The sequence below is a fragment of the Scyliorhinus canicula genome, chromosome 12 (assembly GCF_902713615.1).
Source record: "Scyliorhinus canicula chromosome 12, sScyCan1.1, whole genome shotgun sequence".
Taxonomy (NCBI): Eukaryota; Metazoa; Chordata; class Chondrichthyes; order Carcharhiniformes; family Scyliorhinidae; genus Scyliorhinus; species Scyliorhinus canicula.
This window is the reverse complement of record NC_052157.1, coordinates 109,350,273-109,377,738: the sequence shown is the minus strand read 5'-3', so window position 1 is coordinate 109,377,738 and position 27,466 is coordinate 109,350,273. Positions and strand designations below refer to the sequence as shown.

At 52.2% G+C, this 27,466-nt stretch overlaps 1 protein-coding gene across 1 annotated transcript in view; it reads left to right on the top strand.

Annotated features, from left to right (window-relative positions):
- The window catches only part of LOC119974319 (cytochrome P450 2J6-like), an 87,769-nt gene that overhangs the window by 16,351 nt on the left and 43,952 nt on the right, over window positions 1–27,466 (top strand). The window contains 2 exon segments of the mRNA XM_038813091.1: window positions 14,249–14,417; window positions 18,051–18,203. Coding sequence (XP_038669019.1) covers window positions 14,249–14,417; window positions 18,051–18,203 — 322 coding nt within the window.

The window sequence follows — 27,466 nt, the reverse complement described above, 5'->3', positions numbered from 1 at the left end:
GATTATGGTGTTGAAGGCGGAGCTGTAGTCAATAAATAGAAGTCTGATGTAGGAGTCCTTGTTTTCGAGATGCTCTAGGGATGAGTGTAGGGCCAGGGAAATGGCGTCTGATGTGGACCGGTTGCAACGGTATGCGAATTGAAGTGGGTCAAGGCGTTCCGGGAGTATGGAGGTGATGCGCTTCATGATCAGCCTCTCGAAGCACTTCATTACAACTGACGTCAGGGCCACCGGGCGGTAGTCATTGAGGCATGTTGCCTGGTTCTTCTTTGGTACCGTTATGATGGTGGTCTTCTTGAAGCAGGTGGGGACCTCGGAGTGGAGTAGGGATAGGTTAAAGATGTCTGTGAATACCTCTGCCAGCTGGTATGCGCAGGCTCTGAGTGCACGACCAGGGATCCCGTCCGGGCCCATCGCCTTCCGTGGGTTCACTTTCAGGAAGGCCGATCTGACTTCGGAAACTGTGATGATGGGTATGGGTGAATTATGGGCTGCTGGGGCACTCGACAGCGGATTGTTGGTTACCTGCTCAAACCGAGCATAGAATGCAGTTAAGTTCATCGGGGAGGGGTGCGCTGCTGCCAGAGATACTGCTCGGCTTCGCTTTGTAGCCCGTTATGTTGTTTAGTCCTTGACACAACCGCCGAGAGTCTGTCTGTGACTAGCTTAGTTTGATATTCTCTCTTGGCATCTCGGATGGCTTTGCGGAGGTCGCACCTGGATTTCTTGCATAGGACAGGGTCGTCTGCCTTGAACGCCTCAGATCTGTCCTTCAGTAGGGAGTCAATCTCGCGGTTGAGCCATGGTTTCCGGTTGGGGAATGTACTGTACTGCTTTCTTTGGCACGCAGTCGTCCACACATTTGCTGATGAAGTCTGTGACGGTGGTGACATACTCATTTAAGTTAGTCGCTGAGTTCTTAAATATGGACCAGTCCACTGTCTCTAAGCAGTCACGTAAGAGTTCTTCTGTCTCCTCGGACCAGCACTGCACAACCTTCTTAGCTGGATTCTCCCGTTTGAGTTTCTGCTTATAAGCCGGGAGAAGGAGCACAGTCTTATGGTCTGATTTCCCAAAGTGCGGTCGGGGGATGGAATGGTAGGTGCCCTTGATTTTTGAGTAGCAGTGGTCAAGAGTGTTGTCGCACCTGGTGGGACAGTAGATGTGCTGGTGGAATTTTGGCAGTACACTCTTGAGGTTGGCTTTGTTGAAGTCTCCGGCCACAATGAACAAGGCCTCTGGGTGTTCTGTTTCATAGTTGTTTATAACTGTGTACAGTTCATCCAGCGCCTTCCTCACTTCTGCCTGGGGTGGGATGTAGACCGCTGCGATAATGGCTGAAGTGAACTCACGTGGAAGATAGTATGGGCGGCACTTTATGGTCAAGTATTCCAGGTCTGGGGAGCAGTAGGTCGCCAGGGTCACCACATCCAAGCACCAGGAGGAGTTGATGAGGAGGCAAACCCCTCCACCCTTCGCTTTGCCTGATGATGCCGTGCGGTCCGCCCGGTGAATAGAGAAGCCTTCAGGTTGTAGGGCACAGTCCGGTGAGGCGGGGGTGAGCCATGTCTCTGTGAAACAGAGCACACAGCAGTCTCTTACTTCCCTCTAGGAGGTAAGTCAGGCGTTAAGTTCATCCAGCTTATTTTCAATCGCTTGGACGTTTACCAGGGGTATGCTGGGGAGAGGAGTCTTGAAACCGCGTTGCTTCAGTCTAACCTGCAGACCGCTGCGTTTCCCTCACTTTCTCGGTCGGCAGCTGCTGCTGGATGATCCTGGGATCCGATGGGAGACATCTGCCCTTGTGGAAGGTAGGTGGTTGCGTCTGACGGGGTCCAGGGCGCTAGCGAAGTCCAGGGCGCTGTTTACATTTCCGGGGTCGCGTCTGGCAGGGTCCCGGGCGCTGGTTGAGGTAGTGGGGTTGCTGGGGGGGTGAGTTTGTGATCCGGATGGGTCCCGGCGTTCTGCGGGCGCGGGAATACCTTGCAGCGTGTTCGGGTCCTCGCGCGCGGTCTCCGTTGTTTTTGGGGTCCTGGGTCGTGGGCAGGGGCTTCCTGGGGCAGATTGGGCTAGGTCCCATGGTCTGTTCCCTTCCTGGGCGCTCCTGGGGTCGGATCTTGAAGTCGGCATGGTGGGGCCTCCATGTGGATTTTTCTTTCTTCCATCACCAGGTAGGTCGGGTTGCTGGGCGGGCCTCTCCGGGTCGGGTCGCTGGGCGGGTCTCTCGGGGTCGCGTTGGGCCGTGTCTTGCCGTCGTGGGTCAGGTCGGGAGCTCCGGGGATTAGGTCGGGCGATCCGGGGGCTGGCGTCAGTTGTTAGGCCGGGTTTGGAGCTCCGAGGCCCGGGTCGGCTCCAAATCGAGGTTGGGGCTTCACTTCCGGTTTGGGCCCGATCTTCTTCCAGGTCACGGAGGTCAGGTCGGGTTGGGTCAAAAGGTCTCCAAGGGACTCGGAGGAGGATTAAGGCACGCTGCCTGGCTTTTCTTTGGTACAGAGATGATGGCCGCCTTCTTGAAGCAGATAGGGACCTCAGATTGTTGTAAAGAGAGGTTGAAGATGTCTGCGAATACCCCCACCAGCTGATCCGCGCACGACCCGAGTACGCGTCCAGATACCCCATCCGGGCCAGTGGCTTTCCGTGGGTTGACCTTCGAGAAGGCTGCTCTGACATCTGCAATGGTGATCTCAGATACAAGTTCATCTGAGGCTTCCAAGGTGGAGGGCGTGCTGTCACTGACCTCTTGCTCAAAGTGGGCATAGAATGCATTGAGTTCATCAGGGAGTGGTGTATTGGAGCCAACGATTTTACATGCCTTCATCTTGTAGCCCGTTATGTCTTGCACACCCTGCCACTGTCAATAGGTGTTTGTGTGGCTAGCCGGGGACTCCAGCTTGGTCCGGTGCTGTCTTTTGGCATCTTTGATGGATTTCCTTAGATCATATCTGGTTTTCTTGTATAGGTCAGGATCGCCTGAGTTGAACGCCTCTCGTTCAGGCTGGTCACAGAGTTTTTAAATGCTGACCAGTCCACTGACTCTAGGCAGTCTCGTAGGAGATCATCCAATTCCTCAGACCAACAATGCACAAATTTCTTTGCGGATTCTCCTGCTTCAGTTTTTGCTTATAAGCCGGCAGCAGGAGCACAGCCTTGTGGTCAGATTTGCCAAAGTGTGGCCGGGCGATAGAGCGGTCGGCATGTTTGATATTTGTGTAATAGTGGTCCAGGATGTTTGGGCCTCTGGTGGAACAGGTGACGTGTTGGTGGTGACTTGGTAGTATGCTCTTGAGCTGGGCTTGATTGAAGTCCCCACGATGAACAAGACCTCAGGATGTTTCGTTTCAAGGCTATTTGTGGTGGTGTATATTTCGTCCAACGGGATTTTCCCGTCCGCATGGGTTGGGGTGTAAACTGCCGTCAGGATAACGGACCTGAACTCCCGCGGAAGGTAGTAGGGGCGGCATTTTAGCGTCAGGTATTCTCGGTCTGGGGAGCAGAAACTCACCAGTGTTGCTACGTCTAGGCACCAGGAGCAGTTGATTAAGAGGCAGACTCCACCTCCCCTAGCCTTATCTGAGGTCGCTGTACGGTCCATTCAGTGGATTGAGAAGCCCTCTCGTTGTAGGGCACAGTCCGGTGAAGCAGGAGTGAGCCATGTCTCCGTGAAACAGAGCACACAGCAGTCCCTCAGTTCTCTTTGAAAAGTGAGTCTGGCTTTAAATTCTTCCAGCTTGTTTTCCAGAGATTGGACATTTGCTAGGCGTAAGCTAGACAGAGGGGCTTTGGGGCCGCATTGTTTCAGTCTCACCTGCACGCCTGCACGTATTCCACGCTTCCTGGAGTGACTGCTTCTTTTCGAGCTAAGGAGACGGTGAGAGTATGTGGTGTTAAGGGTATAGTTGTGTCCAATGAGGTTCTTCACTCTGGTCGGTGTGTGGATGGAGGATTTGTTGCCTTGCTTGCGGTTCCTGCGTTGTTGATGGGTCTGCACGGTCGAGTGTTCCGCTCGCTGCCGGGCTGCGGTTTGTCTTCACAGGTCGGTGGATGTCCAGACCACGCTCCGCGTGGATGGGTCAAAGGCCAGTAAGTGGATGACGTCTCTGGGATCGCGGTTACGGATGAGGTGATGGCCGGGTCCATGGAGCCCGCAGGATCCTTTCCAGATTCCTCCTTCAGAGGACGGAGGATCTCTAGACCTGCAAGTAAATTTGAAAGAGCAGTATTAGTGATTGTTAGGATGTGGGAGTTGATTTTTTTGATTGTCGGGCGACTGTAGAGGGGGGGGGGGGGGTGGAGTGGAGGGAGTGCTTGGAGCCTCCAGGAGGTAGCAGCTCTCCGGGTCAGAGGGGTTGGGAGCTGGGGGGGCAGAGGGCTCCAGCCACTGGGATGCTGGATTGGTCGTTGGAAAGCAGCAGAGTGAAGGTCACAGCTTCTGCGGTGTTTTCCATCTCTCTGGGAGCTTGAAGAGTTAAGGCCCTGGCTTCTTGGGCATTTTCCTGGACCCTGGCAGCCGCTGTAGGGGAATCCCCAGGCCTGGGACTGCAGTTCCGGCAGCTGCTCACACGTGGTCGGCTGGTCCGGGTCAATTTCAGGTCGTCGGTTTCAGGTGTCTCCAGGGTCCTAAAGTTGTTGCAAATTCTGGTAAAAAGATACCTTTAATAGAGACTGCTGCCTACCAACAAACTACCTGACACACTACCTTCACACTTTTATGCATATTTTGAACAAAGCTGAGGTTAATGTGGCATTTATCAGACTCAGTATCAGATTCACAGTCGGTGGTGTACTAGTAATAACTCCAGACTAGTAATCTGGAAACCCAGCATAATGCTCTGGGGACCTGGGTTCAAATCCCACCATGGCTGATGGTGAAACTTGAATTCAATAAAAATTCTGAAATTAAAAGTGTGATGATGACCATTGCCGATTGTTGTAAAACTCGTCTGGTTCACTGATGTCCTTTGGTGAAGGAAATCTGCCGTCCTTACCTGGTCGGGTCTACTTGTGACTCCAGACGCACACCAATGTGGTTGACTCTTAAATTGCCCTGTGTGGTGAATGTAATATAAGAATGTATATAATAATTCACACTGTGATTGTAAGCGCAGCAGCACCATCCTGCCACTAGGGGGAGTAGCGCTGGGAGCACTGAGGAACTTGTACTGGGCTCCACCTTTGGTTCCGCCCACGACTCCTCCCCCTAGTGCAGCTGTATAAGTATTCGTGTCCAGAGTCAGCCTGGGTCACTTCGAGTTCATCAACAGGTAACAGGCTGGCTCTGAAGTAAGTCGATTAAAGCCGAGATTCACTTCGGAAACACGTGTCTGATGAATTGATGGTTCCATCAATTTAATCGACTTAAGAACAGTAAAGATCGATTATGGAATCGGCCCTCAAGCCTGGATGCCTGGAACTCAACCCGCAGGATGCAGAGGCTAAAGAAATCTTCTCCTACTGGATCCGGTGCTTCAAGGTATACTTGGCCGAAGCGAGCACAGCCGAAATGACAGAGGATCAGGAGCTAAGTCTACTGCACGCGAGGGTGAGCCATAGAATCTCAACACAACTAAACTCGGCCAGTTCATATACTGCGTGCTAGCGATTCTCGAAAAAATGTGTGTAAGGCCCATTAATGAAGTTTACGCTCGCCATGTGTTTACGACTCGTCGTCAGCAGCCGACGGAATCACTCGCCGAATTCCTAAGAGAACTTAACAATTTATCAAATGACTGTAATTACCAAGCAGTTACCGTGGCTGAACACAGGGAATTGGCGGTACGCGATGTTTTTGTAGCGGGCCTCAGGTCTAACTATGTGCGCCAACGACTGCTGGAAAAGGGGGCCCAGGACTTAGAAAAGACTGTGGAAGCAGCGACCACTATGGAGGTCTCTTTCTGAAGCCTTAACTCGTTCCTCGCGGACCCCGCGACCCCATCATGGGCCCCCGACCAGCGACTACCCCAGGCCTGTGCTACGCGGCTGCCCAGCCACCATGCTGCCCCAGCCAGCCACTATGCTGCCCCAGCAAGCCACTATGCTGCCCCAGCAAGCCACTATGCTGCTCCAGGCAGCCACTATGCTGCTCCAGCCTGCCATTTCTGCGGCCAGACCCAGCACCCGCGAAGCACTGCCCGGCCCGCAACGCGACCTGCAGCAGCTGCGGGCGAAAAAGGCACTATGCTAAAGTGTGCCTCGCAAAAAGGGGCCCAGCTTCCAACTCCCCAGCGACTCGCAGTAACCGCTCCCCGCACTCTCAGCCTCGCGGGGCCCGAAACACTGCGGCCTATGCCCCGACTCCGCCCCCTCGAGCCACGTGCGTCTCATGGGGGCCGCCATCTTGGAAAACCTCCACCATGCAGCTGGCCACTTGTGTCTCATGGGGGCCGCCATCTTGGACGCATCTTCCTCGCCGCCTGCCACATGCGACTCATGGGGGCCGCCATCTTGGACGCATCTTCCTCGCCGCCTGCCACATGCGACTCATGGGGGCCGCCATCTTGGACGCCATCCTCCGCCACGCGCGATCCATGGGCCCGATCGGCATCTCCGCGCTCGGACAACTCAGCGGAGGAATTCGAACAAGACTACGAACTCAGAGGGCAGTCATCACGGGTCCACTCCAGCACAGCTGATCGAGCCGTCGACTACCCGCAACTCAGCGCGGTCATTCTAGACCAATTCAGACTAAAGAACCTACGGAACTCGATGGCAGAGGTCCATATCAATGGGTACAAAACGCCATGCCTCTTCGACTCCGGGAGCACTGAAAGCTTCATACATCCAGACCTGGTAAGACGCTGTTCGCTCTCCATTTTCCCCGCGCAGCAAACTATCGCGCTCGCTTCAGGCTCCCACTCGGTCCAGATCCAGGGGCGCACCGCCGTGACACTTGTGGTGATCACAAGTTAACTAGATGCAATACAACTGAGCAAATACTAGAGGGAGCACGGGAGAGCCATATAAATAGACCGGGACAGGAAGTGAGGACACACTTCACGGAAGGCAGAACTGGTAGCAGGACACAGACACACCAGCTAGTAGCATTTGAGGTAGCCATAGGTTAAGCTCTGAAGAGAGAACGAATTCACAATAAAGCATCTTCTCCACATTTGAGACTACGAGCTTTATTAAGACACGAGGAACAACACATGGTACCAGCAGTAGCTTCAGACGCTTACTACAGGACAACTCAGCTGCAGACACAGAAAGAACAAAATGGCATGGAAATCTCCTACTGGACATTCGACGTGGGAAGACATTGCTGATGGGAGGGTGTGCCTTGGATTCCCACTTCAGCTGGACACGACTGGAAATGTAAGAAGTGTCTGGAAAAGGTTTAAACAATGGTTCGATTTCGGTATCATAGCAAATGATGCAGCAGCAGCCTCAGACGAAATTAAAATAGCAATACTCATCGAAGGACATGAAGCTAGGAAAGTTTATAATGGATTTAAATACTCAAAAGGTGAAGACAGAAACAGCTTACAAACAATACTAAACAAATTTGAAGAGTACTGTAAGGAATTTGAACAGCAAGACATGCTCAGAGGCCAAACTGCTCAGAGACTGAGTGATGCAAAACTTAAAAAATCACGAAAAGAACAAGAAATCGCGAATGGAAAGTACAGATCAAAAAGAAGAAATAACATGAATTTTTCACAAAGCCAAAACGCTGAAATCCAGTCCAGATCGGAAAGAAAAGGTAACTTACAACTTTTAGAAAGAAAAAACGCTGAAATCCGCGATAAAATGGCGTCGGAGCACATTTTGCAGTCTCGGGCAAGCAAAAAACTACAAATTGCGTCTGCGCATGCGCCGGAACCGGAAGCCGCGCATGCGCAGTTTAAAAAAGGTCGCGGTGCCGATCGTTATGCGCATGCGCGGGAAAACCGCACAGTGAAGGAGGAAGGCCGATTTGCGCGTGCGCAATTCATTCCTACGCGTGACGTCATGACGTCTGAGCATCCCGACCACGCCTACTTAAAAGGGAAATGCCCGAAAATTGAAAACAAGACACTTAAAGTGGTAAAAGCAAAAATTTTCTTGCCTCAGAACACAAAACGCCTGAACCTAAACCAAAAGTTAAAAACAACTTGCACAACACCCTGAAAAAAGCAGTCTGCACCACCCAAAGTGAAGAGAACAAAATGAATTCCGAAACAACAAAAGATGATTTGTTTTTCGAAGATTACCACTCAGACATGGCTGAGTCAGTCGGATATGCTTATCACAGCATCAGCGACACGGTCGCAAAGTACAACACGAACCAACTCGTGGTAGATGAATCCAACCAAGATGATTTGGTTTTCGGAAGAATACTACTCAGACATGGCTGAGTCAGTCGGATATGCTTATCACAGCATCAGCGACACGGTCGCAAAGTTCAACACGAATCAACTCGTGGTAGAAGAATCCAACCAAGATGATTTGGTTTTCAAAGAATACTACTCAGACATGGCTGAGTTATTTGGATATGCTGATCACAGCATCAGCGACACGGTTGCAAAGCTCAACACGAATCTACTCATGGTAGATGAATCCAACACCATGATGCCATGGCAGCTCGTCGATACATTGGATGACAGCAATACCCAAGACGAAGACGACGCCACACAGAGAGCACAGAAAGACTCCACAGAGCGAGCGATGACAGGCTCCACAGTGCGAGTGATGAAAGACTCCAAAAGGGATGCAAGCAAACACTCCCTGGCGAACACCATGCATGAACAAGACCATGAAGGTCAACCCGCCGTATCTGAGCAACCACAAGCAGACTATGGAAGTCTAACAAGCTCACATGAACAAGAAGAAGACAATGTACCTCTACCCACTGCATGCGAAAACAGTGACAAGGTGATCACACTCGACGTACAGGATCACAGCGAGACTGACAGTTCTCAGCTTGTCTGTACAGAAGCACAGAGCGAAAACAGTGACAAGGTGATCACACTCGACGTACAGGATCACAGCGAGACTGACAGTTCTCAGCTTGTCTGTACAGAAGCACAGAGTCGGGCCACCCAACAGTCCAGAGAGACAACGCCGAAAGAAAACATGCAGATTTGGACTCCAGAAGAGGAGCACCTGGAGTCCAGAGAGACAACATCAACAGAAATCATGAAGATTTTAACTCCAGAAGCGGAGCACCAAGAGTCCAGAGAGACCACGTCAAGTGAAATCATGCAGATTTGGACTCCAGAAGAGGAGCGCCAAGAGTCCAGAGACACCACGTCAATTGTAATCATGAAGTTTTTGACTCCAGAAGAGGAGCGCCAAGGATCCAGAGACACCGCGTCAAATGAAATCGAGAAGAATTTGACTCCAGAAGAGGAGCACCAAGAAAGCAAAGATGAGGAATCAAATCCTCCACAAATGATTGATGTCACCAGCACCGATGCAACATCAGATCATTCGCACCACTCTCGAGACGAAATGCTCAATGACTCAAATTATCCACACGGGACACTCATAGAGTATAACAAGAAAAACAAAAGTCAAAAGAAGCACAGCAGAAACGAGAACAACAACAGCAAGAACAAAAGCAACATGAAGCGCGACAAGACCAACAACAATAGCAAGAAGCACAGCAGAAACGAGAACAACAATAGCAAGAACAAAAGCAACATGAAGCGCGACAAGACAAACAACAAAGTCAGGCACAAAGATAGCGACAACGACAGAGGCAGAAACAACAAGAACGGCAACAAAAACAACAAAGTCAGGAACAACGACGGCGACAACACCAAAGACAGAAACGACAAAAACAGCAACAAGTACGGCAACGAAAACAACAAAGACAGGAACGACAGAAACAACAGCAATGAAACAACGACTTGTACACAATGGTACTACTCGGCACATGAAGGACAATGCCACAGCACACTGCAAAACGATGACAAGACTACAAACATGTCATGGGATGACAACGAATCGCACAAACTCACATCTGCTCCAGAACAAGCAAGCACACCAGCATCCAAGGCAGATGAGATAATAAATCAATACCACAAGCACAGAAAAAAGTCCATGCCAGTCAACATCAGTGATGTAACCATGCAAACACCTCGGGATGATGCATTGGGTACTTAAAATAACAAGGAACACCAACAACATTCACAACGGAGCTGCAATATCAATATCACCACGTCATCAACAACAAAAAAAAAAGAAAAAAAGCTCTGAACAAATTCATCAAGTTTGGACTCATAAATGTTTTTATTAAGATTGGACACATAAATACATTGGCTTTGTAAAATATGCGATAGCACCATCACTTGTATAGATACGCATATCATAAGTAACTGTTTTGTACAATTTTCTTTAACGATGTACAGAAAATATGTAAAGAGAAAAAGGGGGATGTGGTGATCACAAGTTAACTAGATGCAATACAACTGAGCAAACACTAGAGGGAGCACGGGAGAGCCATATAAATAGACCGGGACAGGAAGTGAGGACACACTTCACGGAAGGCAGAACTGGTAGCAGGACACAGACACACCAGCTAGTAGCATTTGAGGTAGCCGTAGGTTAAGCTCTGAAGAGAGAACGAATTCACAATAAAGCATCTTCTCCACATTTGAGACTACGAGCTTTATTAAGACACGAGGAACAACACAACACTCACAATCTGAGGCACTAATTACTCAAAGTTTAAACACTACGTTTTGCCCGAACTCTGCTCGCCACTCTTATTAGGCCTAGACGTCCAGTGTAACCTCAAGAGCCTCACCCTCAGCTTCAGTGGGACCCTGCCCCCACTCACGATCTCCAGCCTCGCTACGCTGCGAATCCCTCCCCCTCCTCTCTTTGCCAATCTCACTAAGGACTGTAAACCCGTAGCCACTCGTAGCAGGCGGTATAGCCTGCAGGATAGGATATTTATCAGAGCAGAGTTCCGAAGGCAACTCAGTGATGGGGTATTTGAGGCCAGCAATAGTCCCTGGAGAGCTCAGGTGGTGGTCGTTAAGACCGGGGAAAAATTCCGTATGGTAGTCGACTTCAGTCAGACTATAAATAGATTTACGCTCCTCGACGCGTATCCCCTCCCCAGGATTGCAGACATGGTAAATCAGATTGCCCAGTATCGGCTCTTCTCCACGATGGATCTGAAGTCTGCATACCACCAGCACCCAATCCGTCCGGAGGACCGCCACTACACAGCATTCGAGGCCGATGGCCGTCTCTTCCATTTCCTCCGCGTCACCTTCGGCGTCACTAATGGGGTCTCGGTGTTCCAACGAGCAATGGACCGAATGGTGGACCAGTACGGGCTGCGGGCCACGTTTCCATACTTGGTCAATGTCACCATCTGCGGCTATGACTAGCAGGACCACGACGCCAACCTCCACCGTTTTCTCCAGACGGCACAGAAACTCAACCTAACGTACAACAAGGAGAAATGCGTTTTCTGCACATCCAGACTAGCCAACCTTGGCTATGTTGTGGAAAACGGAGTACTGGGCCCCGACCCTGACCGTATGCGCCCCCTCTTAGAACTCCCTCCCCCTCATTGTCCCAAAGCCCTCAAACGGTGCTTGGGATTTTTCTCTTACTAAGCCCAGCGGGTCCCTCAATATGCGGACAAAGCTCACCCACTCTTTAGGACCACACGATTTCCCCTGTCAGCCGAGGCACGCCAGGCCTTCGATGGCATCAAGGAGGACATCGCCAAAGCGGCCATGTGGGCGGTGGATGAATCCACTCCATTCCAGGTAGAGAGCGACGCCTTAGAGGTAGCTCTTGCAGCCACGTTAAACCAGGCAGGGAGACCCGTTGCATTTTTCTCCCGTACCCTCTCCGCTTCAGAACTCCGACACTCCTCAGTCGAGAAAGAAGCACACGCCATTGTGGAGGCTATCCATCACTGGAGGCACTACCTCGCAGGTAGGAGGTTCACCCTCATCACCGACCAAAGATCGGTTGCCTTCATGTTTGACAACTCGCAAAGGGGCAAAATAAAAAACAATAACATTCTGAGGTGGAGGATCGAACTCTCCACCTACAATTACGGTATCAAATATCGGCCCGGGAAGCTCAACGAGCCTCCGGGTGCCCTATCCCGCGGGACATGCGCCAGCGCGCTGATCGACCGATTAAAAAGTATCCACAATGACCTCTGCCACCCGGGGGTCACCCGGCTCGCCCACTACATCAGGGCCCGAAACTTGCCTTTCTCCAACGAGGAGGTAAAGACGGTCACCAGGGACTGCCCGATCTGTGCGGAGTGCAAACCGCACTTCTATGGACCAGACAGGGCCCACCTGGTCAAGGCTTCTAGGCCCTTTGAACGCCTCACGATCGATTTCAAAGGGTCACTCCCCTCAACTAACAAGAACATCTACTTCTTAAACGTCGTAGACGAGTTCTCCCGCTTTCCATTCGCTATCCCGTGCCCCGACATGACCTCCCACACAGTCATTAGGGCCCTGCATAGCATCTTCACTCTGTTTGGTTTCCCCAGCTATGTGCTCAGCAACCGGGGTTCGTCCTTCATGAGCGACGAACTGCGTCAGTACCTGCTCGAAAAGGGCATTACCTCGAGCAGGACTACCAGCTACAACCCCAGGGGGAACGGGCAGGTGGAAAGGGAGAACGCGACGGTCTGAAAGACCGTCCTACTGACCCGCCGGGTCTAGAAAGCTCCAAGTCTCCCAGTGGCAGGAAGTCCTCCCAGACGCGCGCCACGCCATTAGGTCCCTCTTGTGTACGGCGACCAACCAGACCCCTCACGAGAGGCTCTTCATTTTTTCCAGGAGCACTACCACGGGGGTCTCACTTCCGGCATTGCTGAGGACGCCGGGCCTCGTACACCTGAGGAAACATGTCAGGGGGCACAAAATCGACCCCCTTGTTGAGAAGGTGCGCCTGCTCCACTGCAACCCCTAGTACGCATTCGTAGAGTTCTCTGACGGCCATCAGGACACTGTATCCCTCCGGGATCTGGCACCCGCCAGATCCAGCACCCCCTCTACCCCCACAGAAGGACCTCTCACCCTACACCCCATGATGCCACCCCCTCGCGCTCCCGAGCCCACGAGCTCGCTCCACCAGTCCCGCGCACCCGCGCCGGCCAGCCCCCAGCGCCCCCAGTCCCCGGTCGAACCAGGAGAGTATGAAGCTCTAAGACAACCCTCCCTGGAGTCCGCCATCGTACCCCAACACACTACACCCATCCAGCCACCGCAGCACGGTAGCATGGTGGTTAGCATCAATGCTTCACAGCTCCAGGGTCCCAGGTTCGATTCCCGGCTGGGTCACTGTCTGTGCGGAGTCTGCACGTCCTCCCCGTGTGTGCGTGGGTTTCCTCCGGGTGCTCCGGTTTCCTCCCACAGTCCAAAGATGTGCGGGTTAGGTGGATTGGCCATGCTAAATTGTCCTTAGTGTCCTAAAAAAAAAAAAATAATGTTAATGGGGGTTGTTGGGTTACTGGTATAGGGTGGATACGTGGGCTTGAGTAGGGTGATCATTGCTCGGCACAACATTGAGGGCCGAAGGGCCTGTTCTGTGCTGTACTTTTCTAATTCTAATTCTAAGAGGCTGCAACCCCGGTGCTCCGCAGGTCTCAGCGGACAATCCGACCGCCGGACAGACTGACGTTATAGACTAGACCACCACCCCCGCCGGACTTGATTTTTTTGCAGGGGGTGAATGTGGTGAATGTAATATATGAATGTATATAATAATTAACACTGTGATTGTAAGCGCAGTAGCGTCATCCTACCACTAGGGGGAGTAGCGCTGGGAGCACTGAGGAACTTGTACTGGTTCCACCTTTGGTTCCGCCCACGACTCCTCCCCCTAGTGCAGCTCTATAAGTATCCGTGTCCAGAGTCAACCGGGGTCACTTCGAGTTCATCAACAGGTAACAGGCTGGCTCTGAAGTAAGTCGATTAAAGCCTAAATTCACTTCGGAAACACGTGTCTGATGAATTGATGGTTCCATCACCCTATAAACAAGGCCAATTAGGCTTAGGCAATAAATGCAAACCTAGCCCAGCGAACCCACCCAATTCCACCCCTGCCCGTTATTTACACAGACATATGGGTTGGACACATGCAACTGGGAAAGGAAGACAGAACAATCCCAATACTGGGTTACAGGATGTGCAGTGCCTCTTTGGAATCATTCCAAGCTGCAGTATCTCTGATCAATGTAGTAACCGACCTATAAGTGATGATTGCCAAACATACAGTAATAGGCTCATGTTATCCCCCCACTTAATTCTGCTTTTTATTCTTTATTTTTAAGCTGTGGAAGAAATACGGCAATGTAGTCAGTGTACAGTTTGGATGGTCAAACAACGTGATACTGAATGGTTATGAAACCATAAAAGAAGCACTGGTGAAGAAATCAGAGGATTTTGCTGACCGGCCAGACTTAGCCATATACAAAGATTTTACTCGGCACATAGGAGAAGGTATCTATGTTCCAGGCTCCAGAGATCATCTCAGGAACTAGGTCTAATTGAATTGGTTATTATTTGGTCTGAATTACTTCCTTTTGTTTCTGTTTCCAATTGAATTTAGTTGTTTCTGTTGACACTCCCTAACCTTCTGTGTCTGCAGTGGATTCTGTGGATACAATGGGGAACTGGTCACAGTGTGCCTTTGAGATTGATATCAGAGATGGGATTGTTGCCACTAAAAGGGATATACTGCAGACCATTTAATAGTGGAAATTGGTGGCAGCCCTATGTCTCGAAAGACGATGGCTTGCACTGCAGTGTTTGAATCTGTGTCAAGTATCTTGTGGTGGGGCTCAGGGACCCCACCCTGGGAAGGCAATCACTGGCGTGCTTGCTGCAGAGGAGGACACTGGATTGAGAAGGTGCTCGATTCGCTGGCCCCCCCCCCCCCCCCCCCCCCCCCCCACCACCACCAATGTCCCTCTTCTCAGCCAGCTGAGCAGTTTGTTTCAGCTCACCCCTTCCAAATGCCATTCCAAGCAGTCAGCCTTCAGAGACCATGACCACCAGCAACAGGTATCCCAGTTGTCAGTGTCAATGCCCACCATCTTCATCATGTTTGTTGATGCCCTTATAACAGCTGCTAACAGGGGAAAGGCAGCAGAGAAAGAAATATGTGAGAGGTCCGAGGTTTTGCAACCCCAGAGGTTCAAGTGATGGGTTGAGGGGGTTGAGAATGCAGAAATTCAAAAGCAAAGTGGAAAAGTCTTACAGAAAAAAAAAGAAGAAAAATTACAAGGCTAGTGGGACAGGAGTTAACTCAATAGTCAGTTATAAGACTCAGTAATGTGATCAATTTAGTCGTGTTGCTACTGAAACAGTAAGATTAAAGTTTGATTACTTTTGGCTTAATTTATAAATCTTTATAAGATTTGTGGGTTTCAGGTGCAGATAGCCACATGGAAATGGGGCTGGTTTAGCACAGTCGGCTAAACAGCTGGCTTGTAATGCAGAACACAGCCAGCAGCGCGGGTTCAATTCCCGTACCGGTCTCCCCGAACAGGCGCCGGAATGTGGCGTCTAGGGGCTTTACACAGTAACTTCATTGAAGCCTACTTGTGACATTAAGCGATTATTATTATTACGTTTTGGCAGTAACAGACTTGCAGAAGGATGGGCAGGACTGGGTGTTAAATATTCCTGGATATAAGGTGTTGGGGGGAAGGACAAAGGGAGATAAGAAAGGAGAGAAATGAGGAGGGGTAGTAGTTTTGATTCCGGAGAACATTGCAGTGCTAGAGAGACACGGAGCGGGATTCTTTGTCAGCTGACACCGAAATCGGGAAATACGATTGGGTGGAGAATACCTTCCGATGCACAACTGGCACCAGTGTGACCCCAAATCGCGATTCTACGTCATAACAAAAACGGGGTCAATGTGTTTCACTCCGCATTGCAAAGGTGCCCATATGGCACTGGCAGGGACACTGCCAGGGTGTCAGGTTGGCAGTGCCCAGGTGCCTAGGTACCAGGTTGGCCCTGCCAGTGATCAGGCCCGGGGATGCCCTGACCTCATGAGATGGGGTGAGGGGGAGGCTTGAGGACCAGTTAGTAGATAAATTGGGACATTGGGGGGCCAAGAGGCCGCGGTGGGAGGGTTCAGAGGTCGGGTGGCATTTTTAAATGAAAGAAATGACGCTAAGTGCAGCCTGAGAGTCATAGAATCATAGAATTTACAGCGAAGAAGGAGGCCATTCAGCCCATCGAGTCTGCACCGGCCCTTGGAAAGAGCACCCTACTTAGGCCATACGCCTCCACCCTATCCCCTTTACCCCGTAACCCCACCTCACCTTTTTGGACACTAATGGCAATTTAGCATGGCTAATCCACCTAACCTGCACATCTTTGGACTGTGGGAGGAAACAGGAGAAACTGGAGCAAACTCACGCACACACGGGGAGAACGTGCAGACTCCACACAGACAGTGACCCAAGCTGAGAATCGAACCTGGGACCCTGGAGCTGTGAAGCAACTGTGCTAACCACTATGCTACTGTACTGCCTTAGGTCCCCATTGATAGCAGGGTCATTCTCGGCGCTGCGGGTGCCAAACACACCCCGCTACACGTGGCAAAAATGGGACTCTGTTTATTTTTCCATTATATCACACCTATATATTGATTGGTGAAGTCTAGCTGGAAAGATGTAGAGACACAAATTTTCAAGGAAATTGAGGCGAAGTGCAAGAATTATTGATCAGTCAAACTGTTGATTTTATATATCTAAATATAGATTGGGGCAGTAATTGTGTAAAAGGCAGAGAGGGCAAGAATTGCTTGAGTGTAATCAAGAAAACCTTTTGTGGCAGTCTGTTTATACTCTGTTATAATCCCAGTTGATATTAATGTTGGACAAGTCAGATCCCAGGATAAAACCTAGCTTGATAGATCCTACTTTGTTTAGAGATTGTGGTGGAACACAAATTTACAATTTATGAATCCATCAAGGTGACAATTTCCCGGAATTTACTGAACAAATTCACAGAAATCTGCTGATGAACTTTAACAGTAAAAATAAAATCTTTATTAAAACAAGAAAAATAAACTATATTGCACCAGACAAAAAAGTTGGAGAGATCTCACTACAAACACAAGATGCTCCATTTCCCAACATTCCTTTACCCCAGCATTATCTTTACAGACACATAAACCAGTGAAGAGTTACTATTAACTTGGCCCAAAGGCGATTGACACACGAGATAATGGGTTTCTTCCATGTATTCACTTGATCCTTGTCAGCAACTCATATCTGTATCTGAGGCATCCAAAAATAATCACAATTTAATCTCTGTGTTTCAGTAGTAGCACTGCTAAACCGATCACATTACCAAGTGCTGTAACTGACTGTCCCACGAATCTTGTAATCTTTCTTCCCAGAGAACTTAGAAACCCCGCCTTCCCTCTCTAACACACAGCGACTGAACTGCCTCTCAGATGCTGTCTTTCTCTGTCTCTCTGTGTCACTTGACCACTGCTGATGGACAATGGTAAGATGTTTCTACTTGACTTTTGAATCCCTGAACTCGGAACTCATCAATCCATCGCTTTGAATCCAAACCTACATGAAACTGAAACCAGTCTACCTTCCCTTTGAATGCCAGGAGCCTTTGTAAAAGAAGAACCTTTCTTCACCCAATCGAGTTTCTCAACTCTGTTGGGATCAAAACAACGCATTAAAGCTTTTTGATACCTGTAATGGCAAATTAAGGTATTGAATCTCATTCTTCTTGTAACTAATTGCAATAGGTAATGAAATGAAGACCAAATGAAAGCACCAAATGGGCAGTCTTTAGGATTGGTCAAGTGGATCATTGTCATCCCCTCCACTCCCAGTGAAAATCTTGTAGGCAATCCATTTATCACCACCTAGACCAGAGAATGGAAGAGCATTCTGGAAATACTCTGGACATAGCCTTACCTCACAATCTGTTTATTTTAAACTACAAACAAAGTAATACAAGAGTAACATATCTGATTATTGTCACATTTTGGAAAACTTAACCAATTCCCAGCAATCTCAGGCACATGTTTAAAAATAATATAGAAAATAGCATAAATAAATCTCTGTCGCTGTTGAACCCCTGCAGGTATTATCTTTGCAAGGTATGGCCAATGGTGGAAAGAACAGAGGAAGTTTTCACTTTTGACACTGAGGAACTTTGGACTCGGGAAGAAATCTCTGGAAATGCGAATTATGGAAGAGGCTGGATTTTTAAACAAAGAATTTGAAGATGAAAAAGGTGAGTAGATTCCAACGAGCTTTCTGTCTTAGGTTGTGTTCAATGTGACTGATTTTACTCAACTCCCAGTTTTTCCATCACCTGCAAGGCACAAACCAGGAGTGTGATGGAATATTCCCCGCGTGCCTGGGTGAGTGCAGCTCTAACAACACTCAATCAGCTCCATACCATCCAGAACATAGCAGCCTGCTTGATTGGCACCCCATTCACCGCCTTAAATACTAACTCCCTCTCCCTCCACCGCACGATGGCAGCAGTGTGTAACACATACAAAATGCACTGCAGCAACTCACCAAGAATCCTTTGACAGCACCTTCAAAAGCCACAAACTTTATCACCTAGAAGAACAAGGGCAGCAGACCCTCCAAGTCACACACCATCCTGACTTGGAGATCTGGGGCGGGATTCTCCCCTACCCGGCGGGGCGGCGGTCCCGGCGTAGCGGAGTGGCGCCAACCATTTCGACGTCGGGCCTCCCCAAAGGTGCAGAATTCTCCGCATCTTTAGGGGCCAAGCCCTCACATTGAGGGGCTAGGCCCATGCCGGAGTGGTTGGCACCACACCGACTGGCGCCCAAACCGGCTCCAGCGGCCTTTGACGCCCGGCGTCGGGGCTGGCCGAAAGGCCTTCGCCGGTTCGCGCATGCGCCGGTGCGTCAGATGCTGCTGATGTCACCACCGGTGCATGCGCGCTGGGGGATTCTCTTCCGCCTCCGCCATGGTGGAGGCCGTGGCGGCGGCGGAAGAAAAAGAGTGCCCCCACAGCACTGGCCCGCCCGCCGATCAGTGGGCCCCGATCGCGGGCCTGGCCACCGTGGGGGTACCCTCGGGGTCCGATCGCCCCGCGCCCCCCCAGGACCCCGGAGGCCCGCTCGCGCCGCCGATCCCGCCGCCACCAGAGGTGGTTCAAACCATGGCGGCAGGAGAGGCCTCCCAGCGGCGGGACTTCGGCCCATCGCGGGCCGGAGAATCACCGCAGGGGGCTCGCCAATCAGGGGGGCGTGATTCCCGCCCCCGCCAATTCCCGGGTGGCGGAGAATTTCTGCCACAGCGGGGGCGGGATTTTCGGGGGCCCCGGGCGATTCTCTGACCCTGCGGGGGGTCAGAGAATTTCACCCCTCGTGCCTCTCTTACGCTACCCCTGGTCAAAATCCTGGAATTCCTTGTCTAATAACACTGTGGGTGCACCTATACCTCATGGATTACAGTGGTTGGAGAAGGCATCTAACCACCACCTTTTAGAGGGAATTTTTGATGAGCAATAAATGCTGGAATTACTACCGACACACCTTTCGCATGAATGAATTCACAAAACTCTTCAGCGCACCCAGTGTGCACCAGGTTTCGGACTGTTTGACAGAAGGAAAATTGGGTGAAGGGTTGAGCTTTGGGGCTTTGCTCTTGATGTTCAATTGAACTCTCAGTTGTTGGAGATGGGGTCATTTCAATTCAGACCTTCTCCAGTGTAATTTTACAAAACTCTCCCCACTGGATGACAGAAAATAAATATCCCCAAGAGACCTCCGAGTCTGAGGTGACCAGCCTGTCCATTCCGATTGGAGGGTCTGTAAAGGGACTAGCTGCTAACACATATGGAAAAGTTCCTATTTTCCATCTTGGTGCAACCGGGCTCCCTTACAAAGCTGGAGGCCTCTGGTGGCTGGTTTCTGACGGCAGCGCGGAACCTAACAACATCTTGCATTTGGATAGTATTTCAAACATTGTAAAACGTCCCAAAGTGTTTCGCAGGAGAGGAATCAAAGACTGATACCCAGGTAAATAAGGAGACATTAGGACAGGTGACCAAACTCTTAACCAAAGATGTGTTTTATTTCCCCCATGCCATAGATGGAACTAGGAATGAGATTCTGCTGAGAGAATTTGAAAACTAGGGTTGAAATTGAAACGCAGGGCCTCAGATGTAATAATCTCCAGATTGTTACCTGAGCCACAAGCAAATTGGCATGAGGTTCAATAGATTAGAATGTTAAATATGTGCCTGAAAGAGTGATGTCAGAGGCAAGAGTTCCAACTAATGGGGCACTGGCCCTGGAAAGGCGGAAGCTGTTGCAATGGGCTTCATTTAAACAGGATTGGGCCAAGTATCCAGGTAGGGCTTTAAACTAATAAAGGGAGTAGTAGGAGGCTTGAAGAAACGTTAAGTTCAAAAGCAACTCACTGACTTTGAGCCATATGCCAATTTGGGTGAAAATATATAGTGCATGTCATGAAGGACCAACGAGCTTAACAAAGACAATGGGCGGAATTCTCCTTTGGAAAATGCCGAATTCGGGAAAGGCGATCGGGCGGAGAATCATTTTTGAGGCCGAAAACGTGGCGCGCGTTTGTTTCACGGCAAATTGCAATTCTCTAGTGCGTCGACAGCAGCGTCAATGCGTTCCATTCCACACGCATAGTAAACTGTTTGCATATCATTCACGGGCCTGGCCCGGCATTCTCCGGGGCCTTCGTGATTCTCTACCTCCACCAGGGCGAATCCCTGATGGCGAGGTTCACTTGTGGGTGGGACTGTGGCGGTGTCCAAGTACAGACCGGCAGTGCCACAGACTTGCTGCGCACTGTACTGACCACCTTGGTTCTGCAGAGTGTCACCGGTCATATGGGTGCCCTCACCTCACCACCCCCACACCCCAGCCCCCACTCTCCACCCGCCACTCCCACACCAAAGACTCAAACATACCATCCACCTCCCCTCGCCAAAACGACCGGCCACACAGGACACATCCACCTCCCCCCCCCACCCCAGACACACAGGACACCGACACACAAGACCTTAACCCCAACACAGAGAACGGCCTGCAGGGGGTGGGGGATGGGGGGGAATAGACGACATGTCACCATTGTCCATATCCCCCCTCCCCCACCCCCACAGCCAGGTACCATGGGCTGCATGGTCGCGACTGTTTCCAGCTGGCACGTGGCGAGGAGGACAACCCTCCCCCCCCCCCCCCCCCCCCCCCCCTCCCCGGCACGCACCCTCTCCATCCATCACTCGCCCACCACGGCCCCCCTCTCCTCTCCCCAGCACGCACTCTCTCCATCACTCGCACCCCCCCCCCCACCCCAGCACACACCCTCGCCAACGCCCCCTCCCCCCCTCCCTGGCACACACCCTCTCCATCATTCGCCCTCCCCGGCCCCCCATCTCCTCCTTGGCACACACCCTCTCCATCACACACCATCCCCAACACCCACTCTCTCCCCCACCCCCCGGCACGCGCACTCCAACGGCTCCTGCGACCCTCCCCTCCCCAACCATTGCAGCCGTGCCGTCACTTCTCCAGCGGCCGCTCCACGCCGACCACTACCTCCATGGTGGCTGGCATCAACCAGCACGACTGGTTGACGCCATTAAATAGGTGGTTTGATTTACGCCGGCGGGACTTCAGCACATCCTGCCCGGAGAATTGGGGCGGCCCCAGGGCCCGTTGCGTCGCGCCGCTCCTCGACATTTTCCGTCGACGGGATTTCTGGGGTCCGGAGAATATCGTGGGGTGGCCGGGCAGGATTTACGCGCCTCCCGGCGATCCTCTAACCTGCTGGGGGGGGGGGTCAGAGAATCCCGCCCGTGATGTTATCCCACTTTGGTGGGGAAAACAAAAATAGAGTATAATGTGAGCGATGGGAAATGTTGAAATTAAAATGGACTGGGACAAAAATTACTGAGAGTTAGCATACAATTAGGAAAGAAAATTGTATTTTATCCTTTATTAAAAAGAGATTGCAATATAAGAGAGCTGAATTCTTCTGCCCCGCCCGCCTCAAGAATGCCTGGGCGAGACACCGACAATGGAAAAATCCATTGACCTCGGGCGTAATTCTCCGGTCACCGGGCGAACGCGGCCGGATCATCCTGCCCAGAGTGTTTTTTAAATTATTTTATGAGATGTGGGCATTGCTGGGCAGGGTTGCATTTTTATTTTTTTTTAATATAATTTTTATTGGAATTTTTTACAGAAAATATAAAACATAACGAAAAACAATGAAATGCAACAAAATAACCCATAATAACTGTAACACCCCCAGACCATATCGACGCATGTATCACATCCCCCACCCCACAACCCCAATGTACAACAAAAGAACTTAAAAATAAATTTAAATTCAATAAACAAACATAGTCATCATCCGCCCCCCCCCCCCCCCCCCCACCTTTTCCCTCCCCCTTCCCCCCCTCTCCCCCGGGTTGCTGCTGCTACTGTCCCCGTACCCTATCGTTGAGCCAGAAAGTCGAGAAAAGGTTGCCACTGCCTAAAGAACCCTTGTACCGACCCTCTCAGGGCAAATTTGACCTTCTCTAGCTTAATGAAACCTGCCATGTCATTGATCCAGGTCTCCACGCTTGGGGGCCTCGCATCCTTCCATTGTAGCAAGATCCTTCGCCGGGCTACTAGGGACGCAAAGGCCAGCACACCGGCCTCTTTCGCCTCCTGCACTCCCGGCTCCACCCCAACCCCAAAAATCGCGAGTCCCCATCCTGGCTTGACCCTGGATCCCAGCACCCTCGACACCGTCCTCGCCACCCCCTTCCAGAACTCCTCCAGTGTCGGGCATGCCCAGAACATATGGGCATGGTTCGCTGGACTCCCCGAGCACCTGACACACCTGTCTTCACCCCCAAAGAACCTACTCATCCTCGTCCCAGTCATGTGGGCCCGGTGCAGCACCTTGAATTGGATGAGGCTAAGCCGCTCACACGAGGAGGAAGAATTTACCCTCTCCAGGGCATCAGCCCATGTCCCGTCTTCGATCTGTTCCCTCAGTTCCCCCTCCCACTTAGCTTTCAGCTCCTCTACTGACGCCTCCTCCGCCTCCTGCATAACCTTGTAGATATCAGATATCTTCCCCTCTCCGACCAGACCCCCAAAAGCACCCTGTCGCTCACCCCCCTCGCGGGAAGCGAAGGGAATCCCTCCACCTGCCGCCTAGCAAATGCCTTTACCTGCAGATACCTGAACATGTTCCCGGGGGAGCCCAAATTTCTCCTCCAACTCCCCCAGGCTCGCAAACCTCCCATCAATAAACAGGTCCCTCAGCTGTCTGATGCCCGCTCTGTGCCAACCCTGAAATCCCCCATCAATGTTCCCCGGGACGAACCTATGGTTCCACCTTAACGGAGCCTCCATCGAGCCCCCCACTTCTCCCCTATGTCGCCTCCACTGCCCCCAAATCTTGAGGGTAGCTGCCACCACGTATACCGGTGGTATACCTCGTAGGAGGGAGCGGCCACAGCGCCGTTACCGGGGTCCCCAGGCTTGTATCTCCACAGGACGCCCTCTCCATCCGTTTCCATGCTGCCCCCTCCCCCTCCATTACCCACTTGCGCACCATCGACACATTGGCCGCCCAATAATACCCCGAGAGATTGGGTAACGCATGCCCCCCCCATCTCTACCCCGCTCCAAGAAGACCCTCTTCACCCTCGGGGTCCCATGCGCCCAAACAAAGCTCATGATGCTGCTAGTCACCCTTCTAAAAAAGGCCCTAGGGATAAAGATGGGCAAACACTGAAAAAGGAACAAGAACCTCGGGAGAACCGTCATTTTGACGGACTGCACTCTACCCGCCAACGATAGCGGCATCATGTCCCACCTTTTAAATTTCTCCTCCATCTGCTCCACCAGCCTGGTAAAATTAAGCTTAAGGAGAGTCCCCCAACTCCTGGCCACCTGCACCCCCAGGTATCTGAAACTCTTCACTGCCCTCTTAAATGGGAGTCTCCCAATTCCCTCCTCCTGATCACCCGGGTGTACTACAAATACCTCACTCTTGCCTAAATTTAACTTATAGCCCGAGAAGCCCCCAAATTCCGCTAACAGCTCCATCACCCCCGGCATTCCCCCTTCTGGATCTGCCACATACAACAGCAGGTCGTCCGCATACAGTGATACACGATGTTCCTCCCCACCCCGCACCAGACCCCTCCATCTCCCTGACTCCCTCAACGCCATAGCCAAAGGTTCAATCGCCAGTGCAAAGAGCAAGGGGGACAGGGGGCACCCCTGCCTGGTCCCACGGTAGAGCCTAAAGTACTCCGATCTCCTTCCATTGGTAACTACACTTGCCATCGGAGCCGCGTAGAGCAGCCTCACCCATTTGATGAATCCCTCCCCGAATCCGAACCGCTCCAGCACCTCCCACAGGTACCCCCACTCAACTCTATCAAACGCTTTCTCCGCATCCAGCGCCACCACTATCTCCGCCTCCCCCTCCACTGCCGGCATCATAATAACATTTAGCAGTCTCCGCACATTCGTGTTGAGCTACCGTCCCTTGACAAATCCTGTCTGATCCTCGTGTATCACCGCTGGCACACAGTCCTCTATCCTGGTGGCCAGGATTTTCGCCAGCAACTTAGCGTCAACATTGAGGAGCGAGATAGGCCTGTATGATCCACACTGCAAGGGGTCCTTATCCCGCCTCAGGATCAGAGAGATCAGTGCCCGCGACATCGTCGGGGGCAAATCCCCCCCTCCCATGCCTCATTGAAGGCTCGCACCAACAGGGGGCCCACCAGATCCGCATACTTTTTATAAAATTCCACCGGGAACCCGTCCGGCCCCGGTGCCTTACCTGACTGCATTTGTCCAATCCCCCTGACTAGCTCCTCCAACTCTATCGGCGCCCCCAGCCCCTCTACCAGCTCCTCTTGACCCCTTGGGAACCATAGCCTATTCATGAAGCTCTCCATCCCCCCTCTCCCCATCGGAGGTTCTGACCGGTACAGTTCCTCGTAGAAGTCCCTAAAGACCCCATTTACTTCTGTCCCCTTCTGCACTACATTCCCACCCCTATCCGTCACTCCACCAATTTCCCTAGCCGCATCTCGCCTGCGGAGCTGATGCGCCAACATCCTGCTCGCCTTCTCCTCATACTCATATACCGCGCCCTGCGACCTCCTCCACTGTGTCTCCGCCTTTCTGGTGGTCAACAAGTCATATTTGGCCAGCAAACTACGCCGTTCCCCCAGCAACCCCTCCTCCGGTGCCTCCGTGTATCTCCTGTCCACATCCAGGAGCTCCCCCACCAGTCTCTCCCTCTCCTTCCTCTGCCTCCTTGCCCTATGGGCCCGGATGGAGATCCGCTCCCCCCGGATCACTGCTTTCAGAGCCTCCCAGACCATCCCCACCCGGACCTCCCCCGTGTCGTTGGTATCAAGATACCCCTCAATACTTCCCCGGACCCTCCTACACACCTCCTCATCAGCCAGCATCCACACATCCAGGCGCCAGAGCGGGCGCTGGTCCCGTGCCTCCCCCATCTCCAGATCAACCCAGTTCGGAGCATGGTCTGAAATCGCTATGGCTGAATACTCTGCATGCTGCACCTTCAGGATCAATCCCCTGCTCAGGATGAAAAAATCTATTCGGGAATAGACCCTATGGACATGGGAGAAAAAGGAATACTCCCGCGCTCTCGGCCTCCCAAACCTCCAGGGATCCACCCCTCCCATCTGGTCCATGAACCCCCTCAGCACTTTGGCCGCCGCCGGTCTCCTACCCATCCTTGAACTGGACCGGTCCAGTGGGGGATCCAGCACTGTGTTAAAGTCTCCCCCCATGATCAGGCCCCCTGCCTCCAGGCCCGGAATGCGGCCCAACAAGCGCCTCATGAGGCCGGCATCATCCCAATTCGGGGCATATACATTAACCAGCACCACCTTCTCTCCCTGCAGCCTACCCTTCACCATAATATATCTGCCCTCCTTGTCCGACACCACCTCAGCCGCCTCAAACGCCACCCTCTTCCCCACCAGAATCGCCACCCCCCGGTTCTTTGCGTCCAATCCTGAGTGAAAAACCTGCCCCACCCACCCCGTCCTCAGATGAACCTGGCCCGCCACCTTCAAGTGGGTTTCCTGGAGCATAGCCACGTCCGCCTTCAGCCCCTTCAGATGAGAAAATACCCTAGTTCTCTTAACCGGCCCATTCAGCCCCCTCACGTTCCAGGTAATCAGCCGGATCAGAGGGCAACCTGCCCCTCTCCCCCGCCGGCTAGCCATAGCTTATCGACTGCTTGCCCCAGGCCAGCTCGCCCCGCCTGACCCGTTCCCCATGGCGATAACGCCTCTCCTCTACCCCCCCCCCCCCCCGGCCCACACCAGCTCCTTCCTGGCCATTCCAGCAGCAACCCGGTATCCCCCCCCACCCCCCCAGGCTAGGACCCCTCCTAGGCGCGACCCTCCATGGTACTTCCGTGAGTCAGCTGACTTCTGCTGACCCGGCAGCTCCCGCCAAAACCCATCTCCTCCCGGCATGGGGTCATCCCCCTCTTGCCACACCTCCTTGGCACCGCTTCAGCGCGGGAAAGAAAACCGGTAGAGGCCACGCCCCCACCTCCAGCTCCGCCACCCCCCCCGCCCCGCAGCGCGGACAACCAGAGGAAAGCCCGCGCTTTCACACTGCCACACCCCACCCTTCTGACGCAGCTCCTCAAAATCCAGTTTCACCCCAACCCCCAGCCCTGTACAGAAGAGAACATATAAAGCACATACCCCCAACATTCCCCACATACCCACACCCATACCCAACAGACAAACCCACCCGGAAACAGAGCAAAAAGAAAACCAGCATAAAAAAAACACGTGTCAAAATTGAAGAACAGCAACAGCGAAAACAGCAACGGCCATAGTGTGTCCCCAGACCCTAGTTCGAGTCCAGCTTCTCCGCCTGTACAAAGGCACCCGCCTCCTCCGGGGACTCGAAGTAGTGGTGCCGGTCCTTATATGTCACCCACAGACGCGCAGGCTGCAGCATTCCAAATCTGACCTGCTTGGCATGCAGCACCGCCTTCGTCCGGTTGAACCCGGCCCACCGCTTTGCCACCTCCGCACTCCAGTCCTGGTATATTCGCACTACCGAATTCTCCCACTTGCTGCTCCTCTCTTTCTTGGCCCAGCGCAGCACACACTCCCGGTCACTAAATCGATGGAACCGCACCAGCACCGCCCGCGGGGGTTCATTTGCCTTAGGCCTCCTGGCCAGCACTCTGTGAGCTCCCTCAAGCTCCAGGGGCAAATGGAAGGACCCCGCTCCCATCAACGAGCTCAACATCGTGGTCACGTACGACGGGAGATCCGACCCCTCCGCCAGGCCCAGGATCCTCAAATTCTTTCGCCTCGTGCGAACGTCCAGCTCCTCCAAGCGGTCTTGCCACTTTTTGTGAAGTGCCTCGTGCAACTCCACTTTCCCCACGAGGACCACGGCCTCCTCCTCCCGCTCAGGGGCCTGCTGCTGCAACTCC